At 37.1% G+C, this 24,386-nt stretch overlaps 1 protein-coding gene across 3 annotated transcripts; it reads right to left on the minus strand.

Annotated features, from left to right (window-relative positions):
• Positions 1-73: 73 nt before the first annotated feature.
• On the minus strand, positions 74-19,092 carry gpr4 (G protein-coupled receptor 4). Of its 3 annotated transcripts, none has more exons than XM_084126638.1 (2): positions 18,916-19,092; positions 74-2,983 (listed from the first exon to the last, which is right to left on the minus strand). In XM_084126638.1, exon 2 carries the CDS (start codon positions 2,574-2,576, stop codon positions 1,482-1,484), a length of 1,095 nt encoding a protein of 364 aa, XP_083982764.1. In that variant the 5' UTR covers positions 2,577-2,983; positions 18,916-19,092; the 3' UTR covers positions 74-1,481. The 3 variants fall into 3 exon arrangements, with proteins under 3 accessions (XP_083982764.1, XP_083982763.1, XP_083982762.1); XM_084126637.1 differs by lacking the exon at positions 18,916-19,092 and adding an exon at positions 18,735-18,847; XM_084126636.1 differs by lacking the exon at positions 18,916-19,092 and adding an exon at positions 18,188-18,397.
• Positions 19,093-24,386: the final 5,294 nt, after the last annotated feature.

The following is a 24,386-nucleotide window of genomic DNA, read 5'->3' on the forward strand; positions in this document are numbered from 1 at the left end:
ACAACATCTGTTGCCAAAGAAAGAATTTAACAGAACTATTTAAAGCAAATAGCTGAGCAATACACAACAGAAAAATGACTGACATGTGTTTTATTTTGGCATAACAGCAAATCCAGTACACTGCACTGTCTCACTGCTGACATTCAGGACTTACAGTTTGGTAGGCTGAAACAGGGCACCTGGAGACCTAATGAAGAAAAAAATGTAAACAACAGCAAAGCCCATTGTTTGGAAACTGTTTCCATTTTGGGTATCTGTGGGCCACTGTACATAAAGTATATCAAACAGGAGACGGCTAAGAGAAACTTGCTCCTCCAGACAGGGTTTCGTTAAAGAATCTTAAGACTTTATACAGCGTATTAAGATGCATATTAAGACATGTCACCTGGCCATTATTTTTGTTGACTGTGGCATTATTGGACTTGCTTAAAATGACCAATCATTTCAAAATAGGGATAGTAGAGTATATTTCCTGCAAAATCTATAAGTACAGACACAAATGGCAGGCATGTATACATATAAAACATTCAAGAGGAGAAGGGATTCTGACATCAACACTTCGCTAACATCAGTAATCCTCATCATAAGACAGTGTTTCTGGGTGAAACTTGAGGTACACATAGGTGTTGGTATGGTTATCTTCAGAAAGCGCACCTTCATGTACAGCGGCCCCAAAAAGTATTTACACTTAAAGGGATAGTTCGGCCAAAAATGAAAATTCTGTCATCATTTAATCACACTCATGTTGTTTCACTTTTCTTTTCTTTAGTGAAACACACAAAAAAAGGTAGTTTAAGAAATGCGTCAATTGTTTTTGTCTATGAAATTTTGTTTTTGTATGGTTTGTAATGAAAGTAAATGGGGTCCAAAACAACACCATGGACCCCATTGAATTCCATTGTATGGACAAAAACAAAAAACCAAACACAGAGACATTGTACAAAGTACCTTCTTTTATGCTCCACAGAACCTGTTGGTTAAGCCAAAAGTATACTTCGGTTTTTACACGTACACTAGGGTATGTGTACAGTGTGCGTGCCATAAATCATCAGCATAGTATATGCGTAGGCTATACGTTTAGCAATTTAGCTTGAACATTAATTTTTTTGCAGTATTTAGTTTTTCCACAAGGTAGCGACACTGCCCCTTTGTTTCACAGTTGAAAAAAAAAGATGAGACATAACAACAAACTACTGGAGACGACAACAACAATATACGACCACATTGACAAGAGCTTGGTGAGGGGTTTAAGAGATACATGCAATAAACAAAATTTTAAAAGACATTTTTATCGGTCATAACTTCTGGAGAGAAATAGCACAGACACTGGACAAAGATGAAACTTTCTAGTGCACATGTGTAGACTAGTGTACACATACGATATGTGTTCATGTCAAAACTGAAGTATTCTTTGGGCTTCAAAATTGCACTTGGTTTAATATTTTGCTATTGACATTGACATTTACAATTGACATTTAACTTCACTTTTTAACACTGAGAATGGTCATTTGAAAGCACTCGTCTTTGAGTACTTCAATGTCAGTTTTATAGGCATTCGTTTTGACTTCACTGTAGAAATCAGGCTTCTTCATGGCCAGGGGCGTCTCTACGGTGAGGGATGCCCCCATAAGCGCCTCTGGGCTTTGGCCCCGCTGGAAGAGACCCAAGAGGGTGGCCAGGGCCCGGCCCACGTCATGACGGGCGCCTTCGTTGACAAAGCAGTAGAGGATTGGGTCCGCCACGCAATTGAGGCTGGTGAGTGCCAGAGTCACGTGATAAGCACCAAACAAGTTCTCCTCGGCGCCACAGTCGCAGGGGTTGCTGAGGAAGAGCACGCTGCGCCACAACAAGAGGACGTGGTAGGGAGCGAAGCAGAGGAGGACGATGAGGATCAAACTGAGGGCCAGCCTCTTGATTTTGGCCTTCTCCTGTCGCTCAGTGGAGACGTTACCACGCACGGCTCTCAGGATGCCTCTGTACGCTGCCAGCATCACACCCCAAGGCACCAAGAAGCCGAGAAAAATGCGGTAAAGGTTCATCCCGGCCACCCAGTCCTGCATGGGATACTTCTCGAAGCAGAAGGTGTGGTTGAATCGGTCCTTGAAAAGTTCGTCGTGGAAGAGAGGCGCAGAGTTAGCCACTACTTCGGTTATCCATACAACCGCGCTGACCAGTAAGGCTGTTTTGACCCTGCGGACTTTAGCGAATTTCAAGGGATGAGCCACCGCCAAGTAACGATCCACAGATATGCAGCAGAGGAAGGCGATGCTGACATAGATGTTGGTGTAGAAGATGAAACCGAATAGCTTGCAGGACTCTTGCCCGTGGATCCAGTTGTCATGGTGAACGAAATAGTCGATCCAAAGTGGCAAAGTGGCTATATACAAGAGGTCAGCCACCGAGAGGTTCATCAAGTAGATCCCCAGCTCGTTCTTCTGCCTGACCTGCATATACGCGGCCCACAGGGCCATGCAGTTGGTGGGTAAGCCAAGGACGATGACTATAATATACAGCGCCGGCTGAAAGAACTGGTCTATGTTCGAGGCAACATTGCACGAGGTTGAGATGTTACACATGGTCTCTTTGCTTCCTCAGAGACTTATATAATCATTGAAATTGGCTGAGGTTTCTACAGTCCAAACTCAAGCCATGTTTAAAAATGAGACTAAAAAGTCAAAAGGTTTCCATTTTGCTTTCATGTATTGTATAGGGAGAGTAACACTGTAGCCCACTCTGGTCTAGCATGGTGGGCCTGTCATGTCACATGTCTCTACCACATTTCATGGCTAGTGTTTTAACCTCTCGGAGGGCTCAGAGGTCAAATACATGACCACAAGAGAACATGCCATTAATCCTTGTGAAATGATCACCTTGGAGAGGTCTCTGGTAGGGTCAGGGTTTTTTCAGCAGAATGAAATGGTCAACTCCATCTCTGAAGGTCGCACAATGACTAATCTTCTTTGGCCTGTCCAATAACATCAATCTGCAAAAGAGGAAAAAGAGCAATTATGTGAGGTTTAGAAGTCACGCTTCATTATTTATGAGTCGCTGAAATTTTTCTGCGATCTTTATTGTTGAGAAATGTTCTCTCCAGGGCAGTGTTGTGTATTTGTTAGATTAGATTTGCTCTGTGATACAATGAGCGTATGTTTTCCTATTCCCACCTCTAACCTTGGCCATCCTCGCATTAGCATCTGTTTGTTTGTAGTTCAACTAAATTAACATTTATTACAAAGCTCCATCTTGTTTTTAAGGGTTTGTATCTGCTACTACAAAATCTCTAGGAGGAAGTTACTTTCTGTACAGGCATTTGTGTAGGTCTTGGTATGTACCAAGGAGGTATTTAGATCAAGCAGATTATATGTACCTGCTAGCATGAGGAAATTATGCGGAACATTATGACTTGACAGGTGACCAATATGCTCCTTTCACATGCAAGCCTCTTTTACAAAACCTTTCAGATTTATACAGTATCTCTGAGAAAAGCGCCTCAACAATAAGGATTTTTTCATATTATTCATATTTTATGAATTTAAAGTAATAATCTATATGTTATTAATAATTTACCATTTATCTTTTAAATGTACAATTTTACATTTATTATCATTTTTTTTTTTTTTTCATATTTTTACAAATACTTCACTTTCACTTCCATCATTTGTCACATGTAAAGCTCCTGTACACTCATCATGGAAAGTTAAATAGTAACTGGTACAAATGGTACAAGGTAAATGGTGTTGTTGTTAAACCACAGTGATGTGGCACAGCTATAGTGTCTGGAGTGAAACCAAGTTTGCTGTTTGCTTCTGATTGTTTATAGGTTCACTGGCAGTGCATAAGAGATAAATGAGAGATGCTAGTGTGCAAACTAACTGGGTAGCAATGCATGTGCATCTCTTAGCATCCATATAACAAAAAAGACTGCACGATATTATTTCACAAACACATTACAAGTAAAAGAACCGAATATTCCCACAAAATTATTCTAGTGAAATTTTAGGTCTTTACTCTTAAAGTAAATGTAACTAATTTTATAACTTCAAAGCACGTCAGTGTTCAGACTCAAAGGAAATAGCAGAACAATGTGAAGAAATGACTCAATGTGATTCAGGCTCTAGGGATAACAGACAACATTCCTAAACCATAAAACAGATCAGTTTTTTTCTGAACTAAAATAATTTTCGTTCTGAAACGTCTTATAATACTGGAACGTTTTCCATTTCAGAATAACTAAGATTTTAAATTTTTCTTGGAAAGGATACATTTTAAGACTGAGTCATGATGACAACTTGAACTTAAAACTCACAACTTGAACTAATTGCATTATTTAGTTACTTATTATGGAAAGTAATACATTACATTACTTTGCGTTACTTTTTTCCCACCTAGGCTGGGGTTGCGTGGTTTTGTTTTTATGACAAAAAAAAAAAAAAAGTTATATTTTGGCAAATGTAAAGGTCCTTTCACACCAAAAGTGAAATGAATAGGTTTTAGGCTGAAGGAAATGCAAATTCACACCTGTACAGCAGAGAGCATAGCTCAAACAAAAGTAAAGTAATTTTATCTTATTTGTATGGCTGAATCTGATCATCAAAGGTCAGCAGCAAAGACATTGTTTAATAAAGTGAGATTAAATACATAAAGTATATTTGTGTAATTTACAGTGTAATTATTGCAGGTTTGCGTAGTATTCAAAGTTTGCATTTCACTGTTTTTATTATGCATGCTTATATTTAGTCTACATGCTCATTATTTATAACTACAATAAGCATCATGTTATCACAGATCACACAACGCCTCTGCACTTACTCCTGATTTCTGTCAACATGAGGACAGGAGAGCTGTCAGTCAGTAATTGGGAAAATAAAGTAACTTGCATTACTTATTTAAAAAAGTAACTCAGATATTTTGTTGTAAATTTAAAAGTAATGCGTTAAAGTTATTTAAAAAATGTATATGATTACGTAACTTGCTTTACTTGTAATGCTGCTCATGAATAATAAGTTACAAATATTTGCATGTATTTTTTCACAAATTAACAATACAATGCTCCTGTGCTTTTAAAATAATAAGTATTAAAATATTAAAAGATTTTAAAAGTATTATAATACTATATTAAATATTTGAATATACTTAACCCTTTAGGCAGGTACCATTGCATCATTTCAGTGATATAAAGCAGAAAAAGATTTTATTTCAGTTGCTCCAGATATGTTAATTAAACAATTGAGTACAAAAAGGCTCTAAAAAGGTTTGAGATTGAATTCTCTTTCAATGTGGTAAAAACAACTTATCATGTCTGTCACCGACCATCACAGCGTCCAGTTAAAAACAGTAAAACAAACAGATCAGGTACCAGAGAGCTTTCCTAGTGTGTCACCAGTTTTAAGATATTGCTTATGAGCCTGATGCTTTTCAATCAGTAGGAAATATGAGATAACAGCAGAGGGCCGCTGCCCTGCCTGGGGCCAGAAACGGTGACCGATACGCCAACAGGGGTTTAAAAATCCCTGACCTAATCCAATCTGTCATTCTGCTTCAATATCAATATCTCACAGTGGCAGATAACAATGTATCCTTTAATAGAGAAAAACAGAAAGCACTACAGGGTGAGAAAGATTTAAAGATGATGGAATGTAAACTACTGGAAAGTTGTCAACCCGACTTCATTTTCATTCAGGCTGGGAGATAAAAAGCAGAACTGGGGGGGGGCAGAACTGGCTGGTACGATGCAAAAAAAAAAAAAAAAAAGGATCTCTCAGATTAAAATATGCAGTTTGTGTGCATTTACAACTCTTTATAATATCAAAGTTTGCATTACACAAAAGGAGAAGATCTTTTAACACAGTGTAAACCAATATCTCTGGCCTTTGTCCATGATCAATGTAGCAACATAAAGCACAAAATAAAGACCTGTTTCTCTATTTTCCCTGAATTCCCTCTATAGGCAGGTGGAGATTATGAACAAAACACTGAGACGTCAGACCCAATAACCCTGAAAATGAGGCCATGAATAATCAGGGACACCTGCACAAAGGTAGTGGTCAGTGATACTATCACGCTCGTCTCAATATTGACACTCTAGAGTAAAAGAATTGTCTCTATAGTCTCTAATGAGACAAGAAAATGTGTCATGGAGTGTCATGGAGTCACTGAAAAAAAACACTAAAATTGAAATTTCACAGGAAGACCGCTCAATAGAACTGGAATGATGGCTGGAAAAAAACGGCATAACACAAATAACAGTAAAGTTAGAGCTTCACAATTCACTGAATACAATTTAGACTGTGGTTACAGCTACCACAATTATGTAATCAGGAAAAGTGTTGATTACAGCATTCCATTTCAGTTTACTACCATTGCATAATGGCCAATCAAGGCTGTTTAAATGAGCCTTTACAACCGTTCCTATTAGTGTTTTTTATATTTCTTTTTGATTTGTGGTGGCAAAAAAAAAAAAAAAAAACTGAAATGCAGGACTCAAACATTTGTGTGAAACTCTGGTAATAAAATAGAAGTGTTCTATAGGGTTGCTCTAATTTACACAACATTTTAATCATGTCATAACCTGAAACCTGTTGCACTATGTGTGTTAGACCACCAGAGCGAATAAGTTTCCATTGTAACAATGGCCATGGCTCGCAGCTAAAGCTCACTAACAATTTATGGGTAATTTCTTGTACTCACTTTTTAAAGATCTCAAATTATTGGCTCTCCTTAAGTTACTCATTAGTTTATGGCTGTAAGCGTGGGCGAGTTGAGGGATAAAGACAAAAATGTCAGAAGACATTAGATTCTCCATTCTGTTTGATAGATGTGTAATCCAGCAGATACTTGACACTTCTTTAAAAGAAATTGAAGCTGTATGGATTCAAGTATAACAATATAAGGCATGATTAATGCAGAAGATAGGGGCTGAAACTCTTAAAAATAGTTTTTTTTTCTTTTTTAAGCAAATGATCAGTGAAAGGAGGTGTTTGATTCAACAGAGGGTCTATTTGCAGTAAATGCAATAAAGTAGGGAGGGCTTTATTGTCCCAATAAGACGGCATACATTTTATGATTTTATTAAATATAAACATTTATACTTATGTTGTAAACATTATATATATGTTGTTATTATTGCATACTGTTTACACTTAGTGCAAAGAATATATTGCTATTTTCACTTAGTGTAAATAGCAGTTGCCTTAATTCAAACTCAAACCTTGGGACATGTGTCCAACATGTGATTTGTACAACTATGGCACACTGAGTGTACAATATTTTTGCCAACTGTCAGCATCAGTGACTACACACTTGCATCATATTTTCACCAGAAATAGAGGGACAGTTCACCCAGAAAATTAAACTTCTGTCATCATTAACTCACCCTCATGTCATTCTAAAAATGATTGTATTTATTTTTTATGTGGAAGATAGATAGATAGACTGGAATAGTTCATATGTAAATTACTGACAAATACAAAAGCTGCCATCCCAGGCAAAGATTAAGCAGTAATGTCGAAGGTACAGAACATACAGAACTTATTTAATGACAAAAGTTTCTGATCTATTAGGACACACTGCCCAAGGGTAAAGCATGTTGCATAAGAAACATTAAGTGTGGGCAGTCACCAGCTATTGCTATTTCAAAAACATAATCTATTACGAAAGCTAGGCAGAATAACATGGTTTTCCTCCATACATAAAAAATGCTAATTAATTCTTGCAAAATGTGATCACGTTCCGAGAAAGCCTGTTTTATAGGTTCAGTTTTAAGTGTTTCTAAATACGGTAATTATCTTAATCAAATCAGCCTTATTCCCACCGGCTAAAATGTCAATTTTGTTATCCGCTCCTGTGGATACAGTTTTCGATTTGTTGTGTGAAACACACTTTTTTTGTGTGTGTGACAGACTGGTACGTGCAGGGAAAATTAATAGGAAAAGGAAGGCTTTGGACACTTGACCCCTGAATGACCTGGTCTCCCAAGGCACTGGCTCTGTCATGAAATGACAAATGTTGTTATTGTCCAGTTTGAAGAACAAATTGAAGGTTTCTGTAAAGAAGCATGCGGAAATACGTTCTGAAACAAACCGTTGCATATATAATGATGTAACGACTTGCATTTTTCGGTGCGCAAGCATAACTAAGAGTGACAAACTAGTTTTGGACACTGCCAGATGGATCTTGTCAGAGCTATTAACAGCTTTATGTTCTGTGACAGTCGTCCCCGTGGTTCGCCCTGTGGGGTCATACAAAATAATGAGTGTAAACACAATGGCCTTAACAAGACCCTTCTTGCCTCAAATCTCCCCCTTCCTGGTCTGATGGGAAAGACCCCAATGTTATCACAGCACCCTCACAATAACAAATACAGTTAGTATTTAAAGAGGAGAGCCGGCAGCTTTCCAATCAGGAGGTGCTGAGAGACGGGTCTTTCCGCTATTTCTTAATGAAAGAGCTGGAGAAAGACGGGGAGAGAGAGGAAGAGAAAGACAGGGCGAGAGAGAGGCATCCAGAAAAAAGGCTGAATCTAAAATAGAAACGACTGATTATTCACTCATTAGTGGGAGATCAGATCACGGATACAACAGCCAGGCCTGGCAAAACTCCTGGACGTACAACAGACACCGGGGTCAAATAAGGTTTATTAAAATGTCCACGGGAAGGACAAAAGGACAACTAGATCTAAAGCTAGATAAATCCTTATATGAAGCCCATATCAAAGGTGACAACAGATGTACCCAACCCAAGTTTATAGATGCACAACGACACAAATCTAAATATATATTTCTCATCATTTCCAACAATACCTGTTATAAGGTTTGTGCAGCTGTGGTACAAAGAAACACCAGAAAATGACCTGTATTCCATGAGAGTGAAAAGTTCTACAACAGGCTGAGTGATTCAGCAGCAAGAGCTCAGTCAAGAGCAGAGCTCGGAAACCTTATTTTTTTCAAGAAAAATCATCTTATTTAACCTTAAAAGTCCTCTCCAGTTTTCACTCAAAGCTTACAATCACAAGCCTAACAGGTTGTTTCACCACAGTTATTACACGCCACATTATGAGGGGAAAACACACATGAAAAATGCAAATGAAGAAATGCAGGTGAGAACTACGAGCGTACGATAGACCGATATATTGCATTTTCAGTGGAAAATAAATCATTCCTGCTTTCACCTTTTTAGTGAATTTTGAGTAAAAATAAGTGCTCATTTGTCCAATATGTGTACATCTTATTTGCTGTCATTAGACAGTATGACATACATCAATATATTTACATCTCTATAGATATTGGTATTGGCGTCAACCATTACAAAAACCCATTTTGGTCAACTATATATAATAAATATGTATACAATTCAGAAAAGAAGCACATTTGTCCTGTCCTTTAAGACTAATGGATTCACTGCTGTCATATCAGGTTCATGCCTAGCCCTGGAGAATACAGCAAAAGGCGAGGTCAAGTCCTGTGGTTAACTGCTTTTTCTAGATTGTTGACTGGTGAGATCTGACACCTTTCCCTGCTGGTATTCAACCAATTTCTTCATCCTTTGTAACACGGATACATTTCAAAGAAATACAAATCTCTTCTTGGTAACACACACACACACACACACACACACTCATGTTGTGTTTTCATGTTTTATATGGACTTTCCATAGACATAATGATTTTTATATTGTACAAACAGTATATTCTATCCCCTTACACTAACCTTACCCCTAAACATACCCATCACAGAAAACTTTCTGCATTTACATTTTCAAAAAACATCACTTAGGGCCCTATTTTAACGATCTGAAACGCAAGTGTCAAAGCGCAAAGCGCAAGTAACTTTGTGGGCGGGTCTTGGCGCTGTTGCTATTTTCCCAGCGGGATAAATGACTCTTGCGCCAGGCGCAAATCTAAAATGGGTTGGTCTGAAGTAGCTTCATTATTCATAGGTGTGGTTTGGGCGTATCGTGAAATAAACCAATCAGAGCGACATCTCACATTCCCTTTATGCGCTTTGTTCTAAAGCGGATTCCTATTATAACGGCGGATTTGCCAGGCGCGCGCCAGGAGCGGTTCACAGCCGAGGAGAGCAACGCTCTCGTCAGGGACGTTGGGGATGGAGAAACCCACCCAAATTAACTTCGGTTAAAAAGGCGTATGATAATTTGGGTAAATGTGTAAGCTAGATGTATGCTTTTATAACAAATTGTCTATCTATCTATCTATCTATCTATCTATCTATCTATCTATCTATATATCTATCTATCGTAATAATATATGATTTGCAAAAATGAAAACTGCTGCTTCTGTGTAGATGAGAGAATCAAAGTGTATGCGCGTTGTGCACACGCTACATTGATTATGGCCAAGCATGCGCCCTTAAAATAGCATATGAATAACATGCGCAACCCGCCACTGACTTTAAACTATTTTTTCCTGGTTAGTGGCGCAATTGTTTTCTAAACCTGCAAAATAGCATGAAGGAACGTTTGCGCCGGAACACGCCTCCTTTTTTGCGCTGAACCGCCCGGGTAGCGCAAGTTCATTCCCTAGTTTAGCGACGTGCTTCTGTGGAGGGAAAAGCGTGCTTTGCACGGTTGCAAAATAGGAATGATACATGCGTCGGTGTACAAAGTCAATTGCGCTGGGTGCAAGATAGGGCCCATAGTGTGATGATTTATAAGCTGTTTTCCTCATGGGGATAAAAAAAACTATGTAACTTTTAAAAATGTAGTAAATCTTATGTCATTGAAATATCTACACTCTTTGTGATTTATCATAATTTACATACTATAGTCAATTTAAAACAGCACTTTTATAACTATTATTTTCTATAATTACTATGCAATCAGATTTTGTGACCTACATAGAATATATTTACTAAACATTAATTTGTCACATCAAAAAAAAAAAAAAAAAAAAAAGAACTAGTGAAGGGATAAAGATGATTAAAAGGATCACTTATCCTTATACATTCATATCACACACCTTTGTAACGAATTAAAATCTTTTAGTGAAATGTTGCTTTTATTTATCTAATAATTTATTTCAGACAATTATTATGATAATTGTTAAAGTATGCATAATAGTTTCCCCTCTATTTAAAGATGCTATAATAAAGGCATGTAATTACATTTTTTTGACATTTGTCACAAAGCAACTTATATTAAATATATAATATATTTTTTGTAATTTGTGATAGACATCATACACAAAGCACAGAGTAAGTTTTCTGTCAACTTATATTTTCCTACTTAAGCTTTCAAAATGAAGCCATGCATTCTGAACTTATGTAACACCATTCAGATCTGGTTTAGCACCTGCTATGTATTTCCTCAGATATTAAGCATGCAACTACAAAGGCCATAACGGTCGTGTACATGTTATGAAACCGGAAAAAAAGGAACAGGGACTGTCTATGCTCTGCCAGTACACTTTAAACTAATTTAATAACACACACACACACACAAACTCGAATAAAAGAAAATCAACTATAGCAAAACGGGTCAATGTGTCAGAATTATATTTAGCGGTTAGTCTAGAACAGAACAGTTGAATATATTCCTGATGTTATCCAGGCATATTTTCCCTCCAGCAGTCTTTCCTGTCCTAGAGTGATGTTTTAGTGGAAAAAACGGAAACATTCAAAGATAAATGTAATTACAGACTTACAGCATTCTGGTCTTGCGGTCTGCATTAGCCAATAGTACAAAAGAGCTGATGAAGGTGTCATTACCAGTGATGAATAATATGGTCATTTTCTTTGACCTGGCTCCTTTAAGTGTGACATGATGACTTCAGTATGATGATAGTGGTGCAAGAAGCCCAACTAAACTTTTTTACTGCCAGGACCCACCTGGCTGTTTAAACAGCAGAGGCTTTTAACACGAGAACATTGGGCAACTGAAAGAGAACTAATTCAATTGGGTCTCAGACTGCTCAGCATGATGAATAAGCAGGTAGCTAGGCAGGACACAAACTCATGGTGTCTACCTGAGGGCATAACCAGATCATTCAACGCACCATGCTGCCATCTGACAGTTTGAAAACGCTTTCCAATTCAATCACAGATGCACAACAAGGCTGATCAAACTGAAAAATCAAGCCGATCAACTTAAATAGCTCAGTGAGCACATTAATAGTTCAGTGAGCACAAGGCCAGGCCGCAAACACTAAAATGCCTATTATTAATATAAACACAATGCTTCAATATTATACATGATGGCATGAGAGTGATAGAATCACTTATTGACCTTGCCTGTGTTTACATTTACATTTAGTCATTTAGGAGACGCCTTTATCCATAGCGACTTACAAATAAGGACTGAATTAAGCGAGTCAACGTGAAGAGGCAAAAACAACGCAAGAAGTGCTCAAAATACAAAGTTCTGGCATTGCTCAGAGTAGCATAAGCCAGACAAGGGAGGATTAAAGGAAAAGGAAAGAATCTTTTTGGGAATCCAAAATGGTTCTTATATCTTCTCTTTATTTTTTAGAGTGTAGGAAAGGAGAAAGTACACACAAGCAATCACAAACCTTACCAGAAATGTACAAATGACCTTTTTGCTTGAGGACATAATGACAGTAAACATTATATCAGGCTTCATTTGAATACACTTTTGTGACAATGTTGTGAGTCTTGAAGCAGATTTTTCTTGAAGTTCTCCTCTCTTTTTCATGGTGATTTTCAACTCTTTAACCTATCCTGACCCTACTAAACTATTTGGCCACTTCACTGTCACATTAACTAATGCATGCAATACTGTAGTTACATCAAATGTTTTCAACTCCAGAAAGGGAACATTTACACGCAACACACTCCACCCACATTATGTTTGTAATAATAAACTAGAAGTTCATGTACCTAGAAAAGTAGTCCCACGTGAAAAAAGATGATTTAGACAACTTTACAGTAAAAATAAATAAATAACCAGGGCTTTACTAAATGATTAATTCAAGTGCTTTAACAAAATGTGTGCTTCACATTTCAACTTTTAAACCCTCTGGAATGCCGGCTCGCTATATATCCATTGTAGTCGCGTTACTGTAACAGTTATTGAAGGATATGGTTTGCCTCCAACAATGAAACATAAGTGGAAAGCACACAATGACCAGGAACTGTAAAGCTCCAAAAAGGACAGCAAAAAATTGGTTTATAGTACTCATGTGCTATTTATGTCTTCTGAAGCCATTATGATTTATATCCTTTATGCGAGGAACAGACCAAAATTCAACTTCCTTTTCTCCATAGCTCTCAAATGTCACTACTGCATGCATGTTTTCAAACATAATAGTTATCATGTGTCTCATCACTGCAGCAATTTTTAAAATGTGCAAACGAGAGTGAGATTTTTGTGCTGCTGTATATGGGGAGGATTTCCATAAATAACAATTTCTGTCTTCACTCAAAAAAAAAATAACACATCATTCATATGGGCTTCTTTATTATATTGAATGGCCCTTTTAATTTCCTTATGTGTCTTTAAAAAACATTCTGACTCAAAACTTTTCAACAGTAGTGCATATAAATAAATCTGGATCTCTTTTTGTGGAGGAACAATCCCATTTACTCATTTAAAACCCCTATAACTCACTGTGTAAGTTATACATTACATAAGCAAAGAAAAAAAACTCAACTGACTTCCTTTATGTCTGTTTCTATACAGAAGTGCACATATGCACACACACACACATAAGCAAATATGCAAACATTCAGAGATAGGCCTACACAAAATGAAACTTCTTAACCTTTGAATTACACACAAATTAACCTCTCATTTAAACAACTTCTGTGAAAATGTCAGGTTTTTTATTCATATTAATTTAACTAATTAATAGATTAAATTCTGATTTTGCCAAATCGGATCACTACTCACTTCAACTGTTAAATTAAGCGATACTTAACAAAATCTTCCTTTGTAACCACTGATCATTGGTCCTTTTTTTATTTGTTCTTGTATAAAAGAGAGGGGCAATGTGCTTTACAAGGAACGGTCCATTATATCAGTACACAGCGACCACATAGCATAATGACCATGGCAGGTGAGCTGAGTAAGAACTGCCTGTCTCCCTTGGTATTGATTCAGGGTAGGTATTTAATCCTTTCCTAACTGTGTTTTATGCTCCATTGGAGAGGCGGCCGTGTGTCTCTAGAGAGACCAGGGCAGGCATCCTGCAAGGCGAATTAATGACTTCAATAAAAGTGCCACATTTTCCACTCAAGTCCCCAGTCAAGAGTTTTATTGGTGAGGTTTAATTTGGCTTAAACTGGTCGGCTGCTTTAGGCACGGTCACAAATGCTAATCACCTTTACCCCGAATCGCAATTAGAAGAGGTATCAACATGACGATATGTTTTCTGAAGACAGAAAACATGAAGAACGGAGAAACAGAGCGAGAGAGAGTTCAACACTAAATTCGCTTCATGCTCACTCGGCTGGCTTCATGCTGTTTTTTTGATAAAGCTCAGAGGAAACACCTCCACATCTCATCTGGTGCATCTGGTCCACTTCTGCTATTGTTCTGTTTAATCTCCGATTGTGTTGACAGGCTGTAACTTGGCAGCAATGTAGCAAAGACGAGGAAATTGCTGGCACCTGCTTAGCAAAAAAACCAAAGCGATGTTTAAAAGGAAACTAGATGCAGTGTCATGCTGAGAAAAACTTCAAAGCAGAGACGGATTAGTTAATGTGACAGTGAAGTGGCCAAATAGTTTAGTAGGGTCAGGATAGGGTAAAGAGTTGAAAATCACCACGAAAAAGAGAGGAGAACTTCAAGAAAAATCTGCTTCAAGACTCACAAAAGTGTATTCAAATGACTGATCTAATGTTTACTGTCATTATGTCCTCAAGCTAAAAGGTAATTTGCACATTTCTGGTAATGTTTGTGATTGCTTGTGCGTACTTTCTCCTTTCCTACACTCTAAAAAATAAAGAGAAGATAGAAGAACCATTTTGGATTCCTCAAAGAACTTTTCAGTGTACAGCTCTTAAAAATGAGGCGTGGTCACATTTACCGTTGCTTGACAAAATTTTGGGGCCAAAATCCAGTCATTTTAATAGGAAACCCCATGATTTATTTTCACATGATGGCAAGTTTTGTTTGCGTTCAAGTTGGTCATGCAAATTTGTGGTGTTGACCAACCGAAAGCTTCTTGGTATGAAAATGACCCTGTGACCGTGTGCTTCATGCATCGCTACACTGTTGACAATGGATCTTTTTTGGTCAAGAAATTTTGCTAATGTGACTTTGCCTTTAGTGTGAAGAACATTTTAATAATGTAAATAACCTTTTTCCACTATAAAGAACCTTTTGTGCAATGGAAAGGTTAAAAATGGATGTTAAAAGTTCTTCATAGAACCATAGATGCCTTCTTTTTTTTTTTTTTTTTTTTTTTATGAATGCTGTATTATATAATTAATAGACAGCTTGTAGGTTGAGTCCTCCCTAAACGTAAAGACACACTTCATTCATTACCTTCTAATAAAAGTCTAATAATAAAAGCTTAATAGGTCCTTCAAAAGTCCTTGTTGATAACAATCCTGATAATGAACATGAACTTGACAATAATTAACTGGAACGTGCATGATCGAGGAAAATAGGACTACACAACTTCTGAACCTGAAAAAACATGCAGACAACAGCATCCTTATTTCAAAATTGTGAATTACACATATAGTTTTAGAAGCTTATCTTATCAATCACCTGCTGTATTTTTCCAAAAAAAAAAATTCTACTATCGACGAAAGCCTGATAAAAGCTGTAGTTGTAAGTGCCAAAGGAAAGGTATAAACCCTTTTGTTCTGAGCCATCTAAACTGTCGACGGTGACCTAACCTCCGTATTTTATTCTCACACGTCAATACTGCCAGAAGTGAGTACACCAATAGCTTCACTAAAAGCTTCTACTTTTGTCCAGAGGACCACAAGGGGCTGAAGATTACAGCCAATACAGAACGTGTTGAGTTACACCGTCTAATGTGGAGAGAGACAAAAACAATGTGCTTCATCGGAGACCCGGTGGACTGTTAGCGTTTTCACTTTTTACATAACCCATTTGACATGGTGGGAATGTTTGCACAGGATTCTACTGATCCAGCCATTCAAAAATTCAGCCGTGTTAATCATGATCCTGATCGAGCCTCCGGTTCTGAGAAGTGAGATGGGCATGCAAGATAAGCATAATGTCTGATGCTGTAATATGATATAACTTGACATGTGGCATGCTTCTGCTGAAGTCAGTCAGGTTGCTAAACAGATCAAAGCGCTCAATAGAACTCACTGATACGCTTAGCACACTGCGCTCTTTACATCAGAGTCAGCTTTTTCCATGAAACTGCATTGCATTTATGGTAGGTGAGGGAAAAAAGACTGTCCACATAAAGCCTTTTACATGCGTATTGTTGAAGCAGTCATTAATCTCAACCTTCGCTGTGAACTGTTGGCACAATAAAATCTGCCACTACTGTAGATGTTTCAAACTACAAATTACTCCACATATTTAATTATACGCTTAAATGTTATGAGTTCATTAGTAAGTTTGAAAACAGCCACTTGTGGGGCCACCATGCCACTGGGTTATTGCTTTCCTCACACAATCTGGTGCTCAAACCAGACATTACCCTCACAAACACTCTTATTAGCTCAGGCGGGTGGCACTGGAGCAGACATCTCATTGGTTCACGGGAAGATTACTCTTCTCTTCTAGTCATGCTTTTAATGTTAGTTCTTATCTCGCATCCCCAAGAGGGCAATTACTGTTTGCTTAAAAGGACTGATTAAATGTTGCGTTTGTTTCCTAACAAAACCGAGAGGGAGACACCATATTGGCCAAAACATTCCAGAAAACCGTTTCACGTGCCACATGCCCTTTGCCTCTAAAAGACCAGCCACACGCTGGAGAGAACAAGATGCTGCGCAAAACAAAGTCAGACACAAATTACAGCAAGGAGGAGAAGAGAATACACACATCTCAATGCAGAGCCACTGTATTGAATTCATATTGTATTACATCTACAGCTACTGAGCTGAAATGAGATATGAAACTCAACTGCTGTGGTGGCGTTTTCATATATTTTGACCATTTGCTGCCAAAAAGGGAAATGCAATGACTATTTAACTGATCCTTTCCTATCACAAATGTGAATGAAAATATATTGCATTGTACACAATACAACTGACTTGCTGTAAACACTGCCAAAGGCATTTTATAGCTTGTTAAATTGCTTGTTAAATCGTGAGAAATGGAGCATGCCATTGCACACAGTGTAACCCACATGTTTAACAGAGGAATTCAGTGGAAAGAACACTCGAGCATCAAACTAAATGTATTAATACATAAGCTATTATAACTACAGCATGACTGTTGTCATTAAAAATGACCCCTTATTGAAAAGGTTAAATTTATGGCTCATGGAAAACATTTGAAATGCAGTTTCCTATAGTGTGGTCTCTGGTCTAAGTAGCCAACATACTGTAAATGAGTCATTCTGCGAAAAAGGTGTCTTTTGTGTCTCTCATGACTTTAACAATGAAAAGCTGACGCCTACTTTTACTGTGTGTTATTTTGGGTACTTTAAATAAAAATCCATTAAATGAAGATGCCATTGTGGCCTGTTGCACCCTTGAGTTTCCAAAGCCTCTATTCTGTTTTAGCACGTATGTCAATCTTAAATAGTCTTCACTGTAATGATGATTTTGTACAGTAAGCAATTGCTTACCAAAACCTTGAGATATGTAGAAATATCATCATTTAATTATCTTTTTAATAGATACCCTGTAGTAAGCTCACCTCACAAGGCTTTTAATGATTAGCCTAAATGAACTGTAAAACTGTCAACACTGTGTTACTACGTGCCATCAGCCGTTACTACGTTTCTATTTCCCCATCATATTTTAAAATGTTTACAAAATGGAAAAGGCACCTCATAGAATCACCCCAATAACTTTTATTATGTCTATGCAATATCAGCCTGATGTCCATATAGCACACGCCTAAATTACATCATTTTAGATCTGGAGGCATATTAAGACGTGGCAATAAGGCAAAAGTACAATTGTGTTGTAAAGTTGTTCAACAGTTAGGTATTGGAACACTTATTTTAAGTAATTACTAAAGAAAACAGATTTAATAGATTATAGATATAACATAACCATTTATCATAAGACTTGCATAACACAAGAAAAATCTAAATGATGACACTCACATGATAGTGTTTCCGTAGATCAATCACTCATACTGAGAGTGACAGAGATGTTTTCTGCATCTCCAAACAGCACGCGCAGCTCGTTTCCCTAACCAAAATGAAGATCCGGACAAACTTCGAGAAATAGATACATTAAAGGAACATTATCCTCACATCACACCAGCGGAAAAGCAGAGACAACCGCGAAGTTGCAAAGCGCAAACTGAAAGTGAGCAGCTCGCAGGAGGTTGAGGAGAAATGTGACGTGCGTTGCGTTATCCAACACTGACCGTCCCATTGAAATACTGGCTGGCCATTTGAGATGGGATGCCACTAAACCAAAAGATAACCTGATATTATGAAGCTGTTATCTTACGTTTATCGTTTGCTTTATCGATCCATATCAGTTCATTTGACGTTACTGTTCCTGGCTAAATATAGTCTACATTTGGCAGGTTCGTAGGCTACTAGCCTAGGCTACATTAGGCTATAAAACAAATAGCTCTATAAAATAATATTATAATGTAAAATGTGACTAAACATTTCTATGTATTTTAAATAGGCCTACCTGGACACTTGTTTCAGTGGTGATTTTAAGGGAATTGACTCTAACAAACATTTGAAGTTCGTCTCGCTTGCATGTGATGACGCGTTTTAACGGTCTCACACACACACACACACAAACTAGTTAACACTGCTGTGAGTGTGTTTTCGAATACAGCGTCTATGGGAGTGATGGTAAAACTTACATCTTTCTCTCTTCTGGCTGCCATCATCAATCTCTCTACTTTTTTACTCTTTTTGAAAGTTGTGATACGGTGGAGATTTCCCTTTGCGATTTGAGCAAAGAGGAACACAAAAATAACTATATTTAATGTAGTCTTCACCGAAGTTTACATGACGACTTCTAAGAAACCCGGAAATGTGAAAAGGGTCAAACAGTGTGTTAGTGTAGCCAACAATTCGAGAAGGATAGGGGAGACCGGGGCACAACCTAACGTGCGGGGCTAGTTGTAATAACACCCTTGTTTTGATACTCCCACACATGCCAGCATGATGAAACTTAGTGTAGCCTGTTTACTAGTTGCCATTATCAACACTATATAGAGAAAAAATTGCGCCAAAATTCAGAAATCTTTGGAAGATATCACTGAACATTTATTTAACCATAGCAAAAGTAAATTTCTTACTTATGTTAATTTTTCATGTCTATTTTTGGTGTTAATTTTAAATTAGACAAATCTCCAATATTTAACAGTTGAGATAGTTATTTAATGCTGATCTGACCACCAGAAGACACTTGGGGTAGGCCTATCAAGAAAAAAGTATGCACTCTATTAATAAAACAAAACCACATAATTGTTCTAGACTTGTGGGAAATTAATGTGGGAAAAAATAAATACTCTGAACTCTAAGTAGATTTACACAAATTGAGAAAGTCAAAAAGCGTTAGTTTGTGTCCCACTCTCCCCTACGGCCAGCACTGACTGTGTACAGTTGAGACACCTTAAATAACTTGCGTTCACAGCAAGCACAAGTTGCGATTTTTGCTGTGCACATGCGTATTAGTGTCCTCTTTGATCGTGGGAAATTTTAACAATGGACGCGTCTCCGATCCGAAGATATCGGGAAAAGTTTTTTTTCTAAAGTAGGACGTTCACTTCACCATGCACTCTCCACAATGAATAGCTTATTATCCTTATATGACTGGTAACGTAACTGGTATCACCACAAACGTTATTCTGTGCCCTAAAAACTGGCATATTTCATGGTATTGTGTCATGCAAGGTAATTGCAAAATCTAGAGAAATGTGCGAGGTGGCCAGCGGGGTATAGTTGAGACACACGTGTACCAACTGTACCCCCAATAGTGTTCTATTAGGAAACGCACTGTTTAGTTGTGCAGTGTTATGATAACAGGTTAAACGCCGTAATTAGCCAGCATAGGACGCAAATGAAAATAAAATTTGATATTTGTGATATTTAAACTGTGTATTATTAATAAATATTGTTTCAAATCTTGTTCCTGCTTTATAAATTTTAACCAGTGCTAATTTAAATAAAATGAATGAATATAAATGGTTGAATAAACAAAAATGTTGCCCAATTGTTATTTTCTTTATTTGTCTTTATTTTTTATATTTACAATGAATGGTTATTTACCTTTACATCATTAGAAATGGGTGTCTCAACTGTACCATGCACTGTCTCAACTGTACCACATATGGGTACAGTTGAGACAAGGTTGAGACAAAAAGCACCTTATTTTTATGAGCTAATTGTGGAAAAAATAAACTACTTGTGGGTATTATTGATTGATAATATCTTAGTCTATAAACTAATGAAATGTCATGTGGCATGTCATGTGGAAATTCACTTCTTTTCAGTATCTATTTTTGTGTGAAAAATCAAAACGCAAAAAGTGTCTCAACTGTACCCAGTCTACCCTATATATCTCCTGCAGGCCAATGTGACTTTATCACGAGCGTGTTTTAGTAGCAGATTGGTTTGGTTATGTTAAGAAGTGCATAAAAGTAGGCTATATGTAGCCTACTTTTTAACAAAATTACAGTAGATGCAAAATGTTCAATAGTATGCGCTTCATCAATGAGAAAAGTAATGTGAAGAGCAAAGTGCTTGTCTTACACTACTTAGCCTACAACATCCAACCAACACTAATACGATCATATAAATAAATGAATAAAAATCCCTTACATGGAGACCTCAACTATTTTTACTTCAACCACAAAAAGAGTAATAATCAAATGGCCATATTAATAGAGGAAAAAACTCATCCAGACATCACAAGAAACATTGCTAAATTTGACAAAATCCACAACACTTCATTGTAAATAAAACCAGCAAAAGGTCAAACAATTCAATCATATTAATATTCATGCCAAGTGCATGCTGGAAATGGGGCAAACAAAATCATTTTTATGGGAAAAAAATATATTGTAAGTCACAATTGTGTTTTAAAGTTTGAACATAAATACAGTCGAGTAAATCTTTGATTGTTTTTTTGTCAGTATTATTTACTTGAATTAAGAATTATTTTTACCATGCAAAAACATTATGCAATTCCTAATAATCGTAACACACAATTGTTGTAGCTAATAATTAACTTTGCTTATAGCAGAAACTCACTTAATACAGAACTTACCTGCAAATAGGACTGAATCACCTGCATGTACTGTACATCACAATGGTTTTCCCTAGGGTCAAACAAACACATTAGAGTCCATTAAAACTCAAGCCCTCCCCTAACTGCACTCTCTTGTAGAAAATATGATTAGAGGTATCACCGAGTTTAAAAAATCATGTGCTTGAGTATAAAAGCAGTTTGATTGTTTGATGAACAAACAATGAATGCATCACCCTCAGGGCGTTGTCAGTCTTGGAAACAGGCATGGAAAATTCACTTGTTTGAGATAACTCATGCATTTTGCTTTGATGACAGTTATTTAGAGAAATAATAATGTTTAGTTAATAGCAGTAATGAGCATTTGAAAGCATTAAGAATGTTAAAGGCTCCATAATGCACAGTCACATAAGGTCACAATAACTCTGTAATGAGGCAGTGCTACATCAAGCCAACCTACAGTTGTGACAAATGGTGTTTCAAATGCATTGCACAAACAAGTCTGATAAACAAAGCCGTAAAATCTCCAAGGGGATGAGAGCAACAGAATTAGTATTTGACAGCTTGAAAGAGGAGATGGATTCATTGCACTGGCCTGGTTTCAACTCAAAAACATCTGGACCTTGCAGTGGACCTTCCTACTCAATACTTGTATTGTTCAATGATTGCAAATTAGAAAGAGCTAAATTCACCTGCAGAATTAAATTGGTCATAGCAGAGATAGTTTCCAAACCATAGCCTTTTAATGCTCTTACCTTGACACAGAAATAGCCTCAAGTAATTCTTTAAAATGCAAGTTCTGTGAAATGTTCTTAATGTTAACTTAATTCCCTTCACAACTATAGGGTTGTATGGCTATCTTGATCACACACACTAACTAATCTATCTATCTATCTATCTATCTATCTATCTATCTATCTATCTATCTATCTATCTATCTATCTATCTATCTATCTATCTATCTATCTATCTATCTATCTATCTATCTATCTATCTACCTACCTACCTACCTACCTACCTACCTACCTGTCCGTCCGTCCGTCCGTCCGTCCGTCCGTCCGTCCTCAAAGCTTTTAAAACTTTTCAAAACTTTCAACATTCAAAGCTTGTCTTGCCAAACTTTGCTTTAGTTAAAAATGACATTTACATGAATTCTTTTGAATTTCCATTTATTTTAATTTGACTTTCTAATCTTCAGTACTGCATCCTCAGTTGAGATTAAGGAACTGAATTGGCAATGATAAGGCATTCTCGATTCAATTCTGAATGGCACACAACCCTGTGGTCTGGTGCATGAAATCCAAACAGCACACGCTCTGTTGTAAGCCGTTGTATTGTTTTCACATATTTTCACCCATTCCATTAATATTTCTGAAAATATCAGTGAAAATCTCACCACTCTGACTTGAATCTATAGTGTAACATCAATCAGCACTGATGTGCTGAAGGCATGCTGTGAAGAAATCCAATTACAATATTATCAACCCTCAGTGTCACATCCATAAAGTATCTGCAGTGTTCAGGCAAAATGTGAGAGCAAAAGAATGGTGGTCAATGCCAGCATGGGATGGATTTACATTTTCAGCTATAAGTTGATGAAATCGGGGAGAAAATAACTGTAGTGTCAGCATATCTTTTACAGCATATATAAATCAGCATTGGGAATAGGGGAAGTGGAATTTCTATCTGTGAAGTGGTCAGAACCCATTACACACTTGCATTAGGACACTGTTCTGCAGCATGTTTAGGGACATCTAGAATTCCCTTCCTCCCTGACGCTGACTTGGAATCCCAGATGACAGCATTGCTTATTTTCTGTTCTGTCACCTCGTCTCCAAGGAGCAGACTGAAAACTGGGTTCAGGATGAGACAAGCCTGTGTCAGGTCACAAACTGGAGTCTGGGTGGCTACAACAGTCTAGATGTCTAAAAAGTCCATAACAGAGGCCAATATTCCAGAAACGGAATACATTATATAGTGACTATTTTGTATATTTTATGCCGAACAGACAACAGATCACTAAAAATATTTGAATTATATCTGTTATATCTAAACACAAGATAACAAAGTAATCCAAATGTTCCTGATATATTAATAAAGCAGCGCTGATACAAAAAAGGTTATGTGAAAATTACTTTCTTCACCCCTTGCCCTCCTCTCTGTTGAGAAACACAGACTGAATGCTGCTTTGTTCTGCCTCAATAATGTAAACAGCATGAACAGTGATGCACAAAGATGGCATGTAATTTAATTAACCCAATAGTCATACATTTTTTTATGAACATCGTTACTGCTCTTAATGCTAATGTAAAGAAAGAGTGTCAACTTACAGTGGGTTCCGATCCGAATGCAAGGAGTCCATTACCATATAATTATATTAGATTGCTTTACACAGAATGCATTTTCGCATTCCACTGCACTGCTTTTACCTTGTATTTATATTCATATGTAAACATGCTCTAGATGGACGTGTTTGACCATTGCGCTCTCATCTCGCGCATGACACAGCGTTCTAAAAACACAGGCTCAAGTTAAAATAAATTTAACTTTTAGGCTACAAAAAAATGTATCACTTTACCCAGTTTTCTGTTTAAAGACTATTCTTATTTTATATGGAATATTGCAGTATTTATTATAAATAACTGGTCCATGTAAATTGTTATTTTGGTTAAAAAATGTATTTAAATTCATGTGTCCTAGTAATCGTCTAATCAATGACACCGATACTGCGAATATGCAAATTAGGATGTTAATCAAGGGATTAGTAGCATAATGTTCAGTGTGAAACATCAGTTTATGAGTAGGCTACCCAAGATTAATTGTTAACCCCCTTTAAAGTATGAACAGTGTGAAACATAAAGCAAGATATCTCAGGGTTGCGTGGTATTTTTCCCCAAACCAGTTCAGTGGAAACTCTGCACAGCCAATTCTGAAAATTTCATTTGTCATGTCAATTACAGTGCTGACTGCCCACACCAAACACTAATCCCTAACCCTATCCGTAGCCAAACCTTAACCAATTAAATTAGCCTAGTAATTACTGAGTAATTCCCAAATGGGGGTATACATTCCCAAGAG

Source organism: Abramis brama, assembly GCF_963993115.1.
Source record: "Abramis brama genome assembly, chromosome: 10".
Taxonomy (NCBI): domain Eukaryota; kingdom Metazoa; phylum Chordata; class Actinopteri; order Cypriniformes; family Leuciscidae; genus Abramis; species Abramis brama.

What these genes read in the sequence shown, in the direction of transcription:
- gpr4 (XM_084126638.1), bottom strand. Translation starts at nt 2,576, where the DNA reads ATGTGTAACATCTCAACCTCGTGCAATGTTGCCTCGAACATAGACCAG.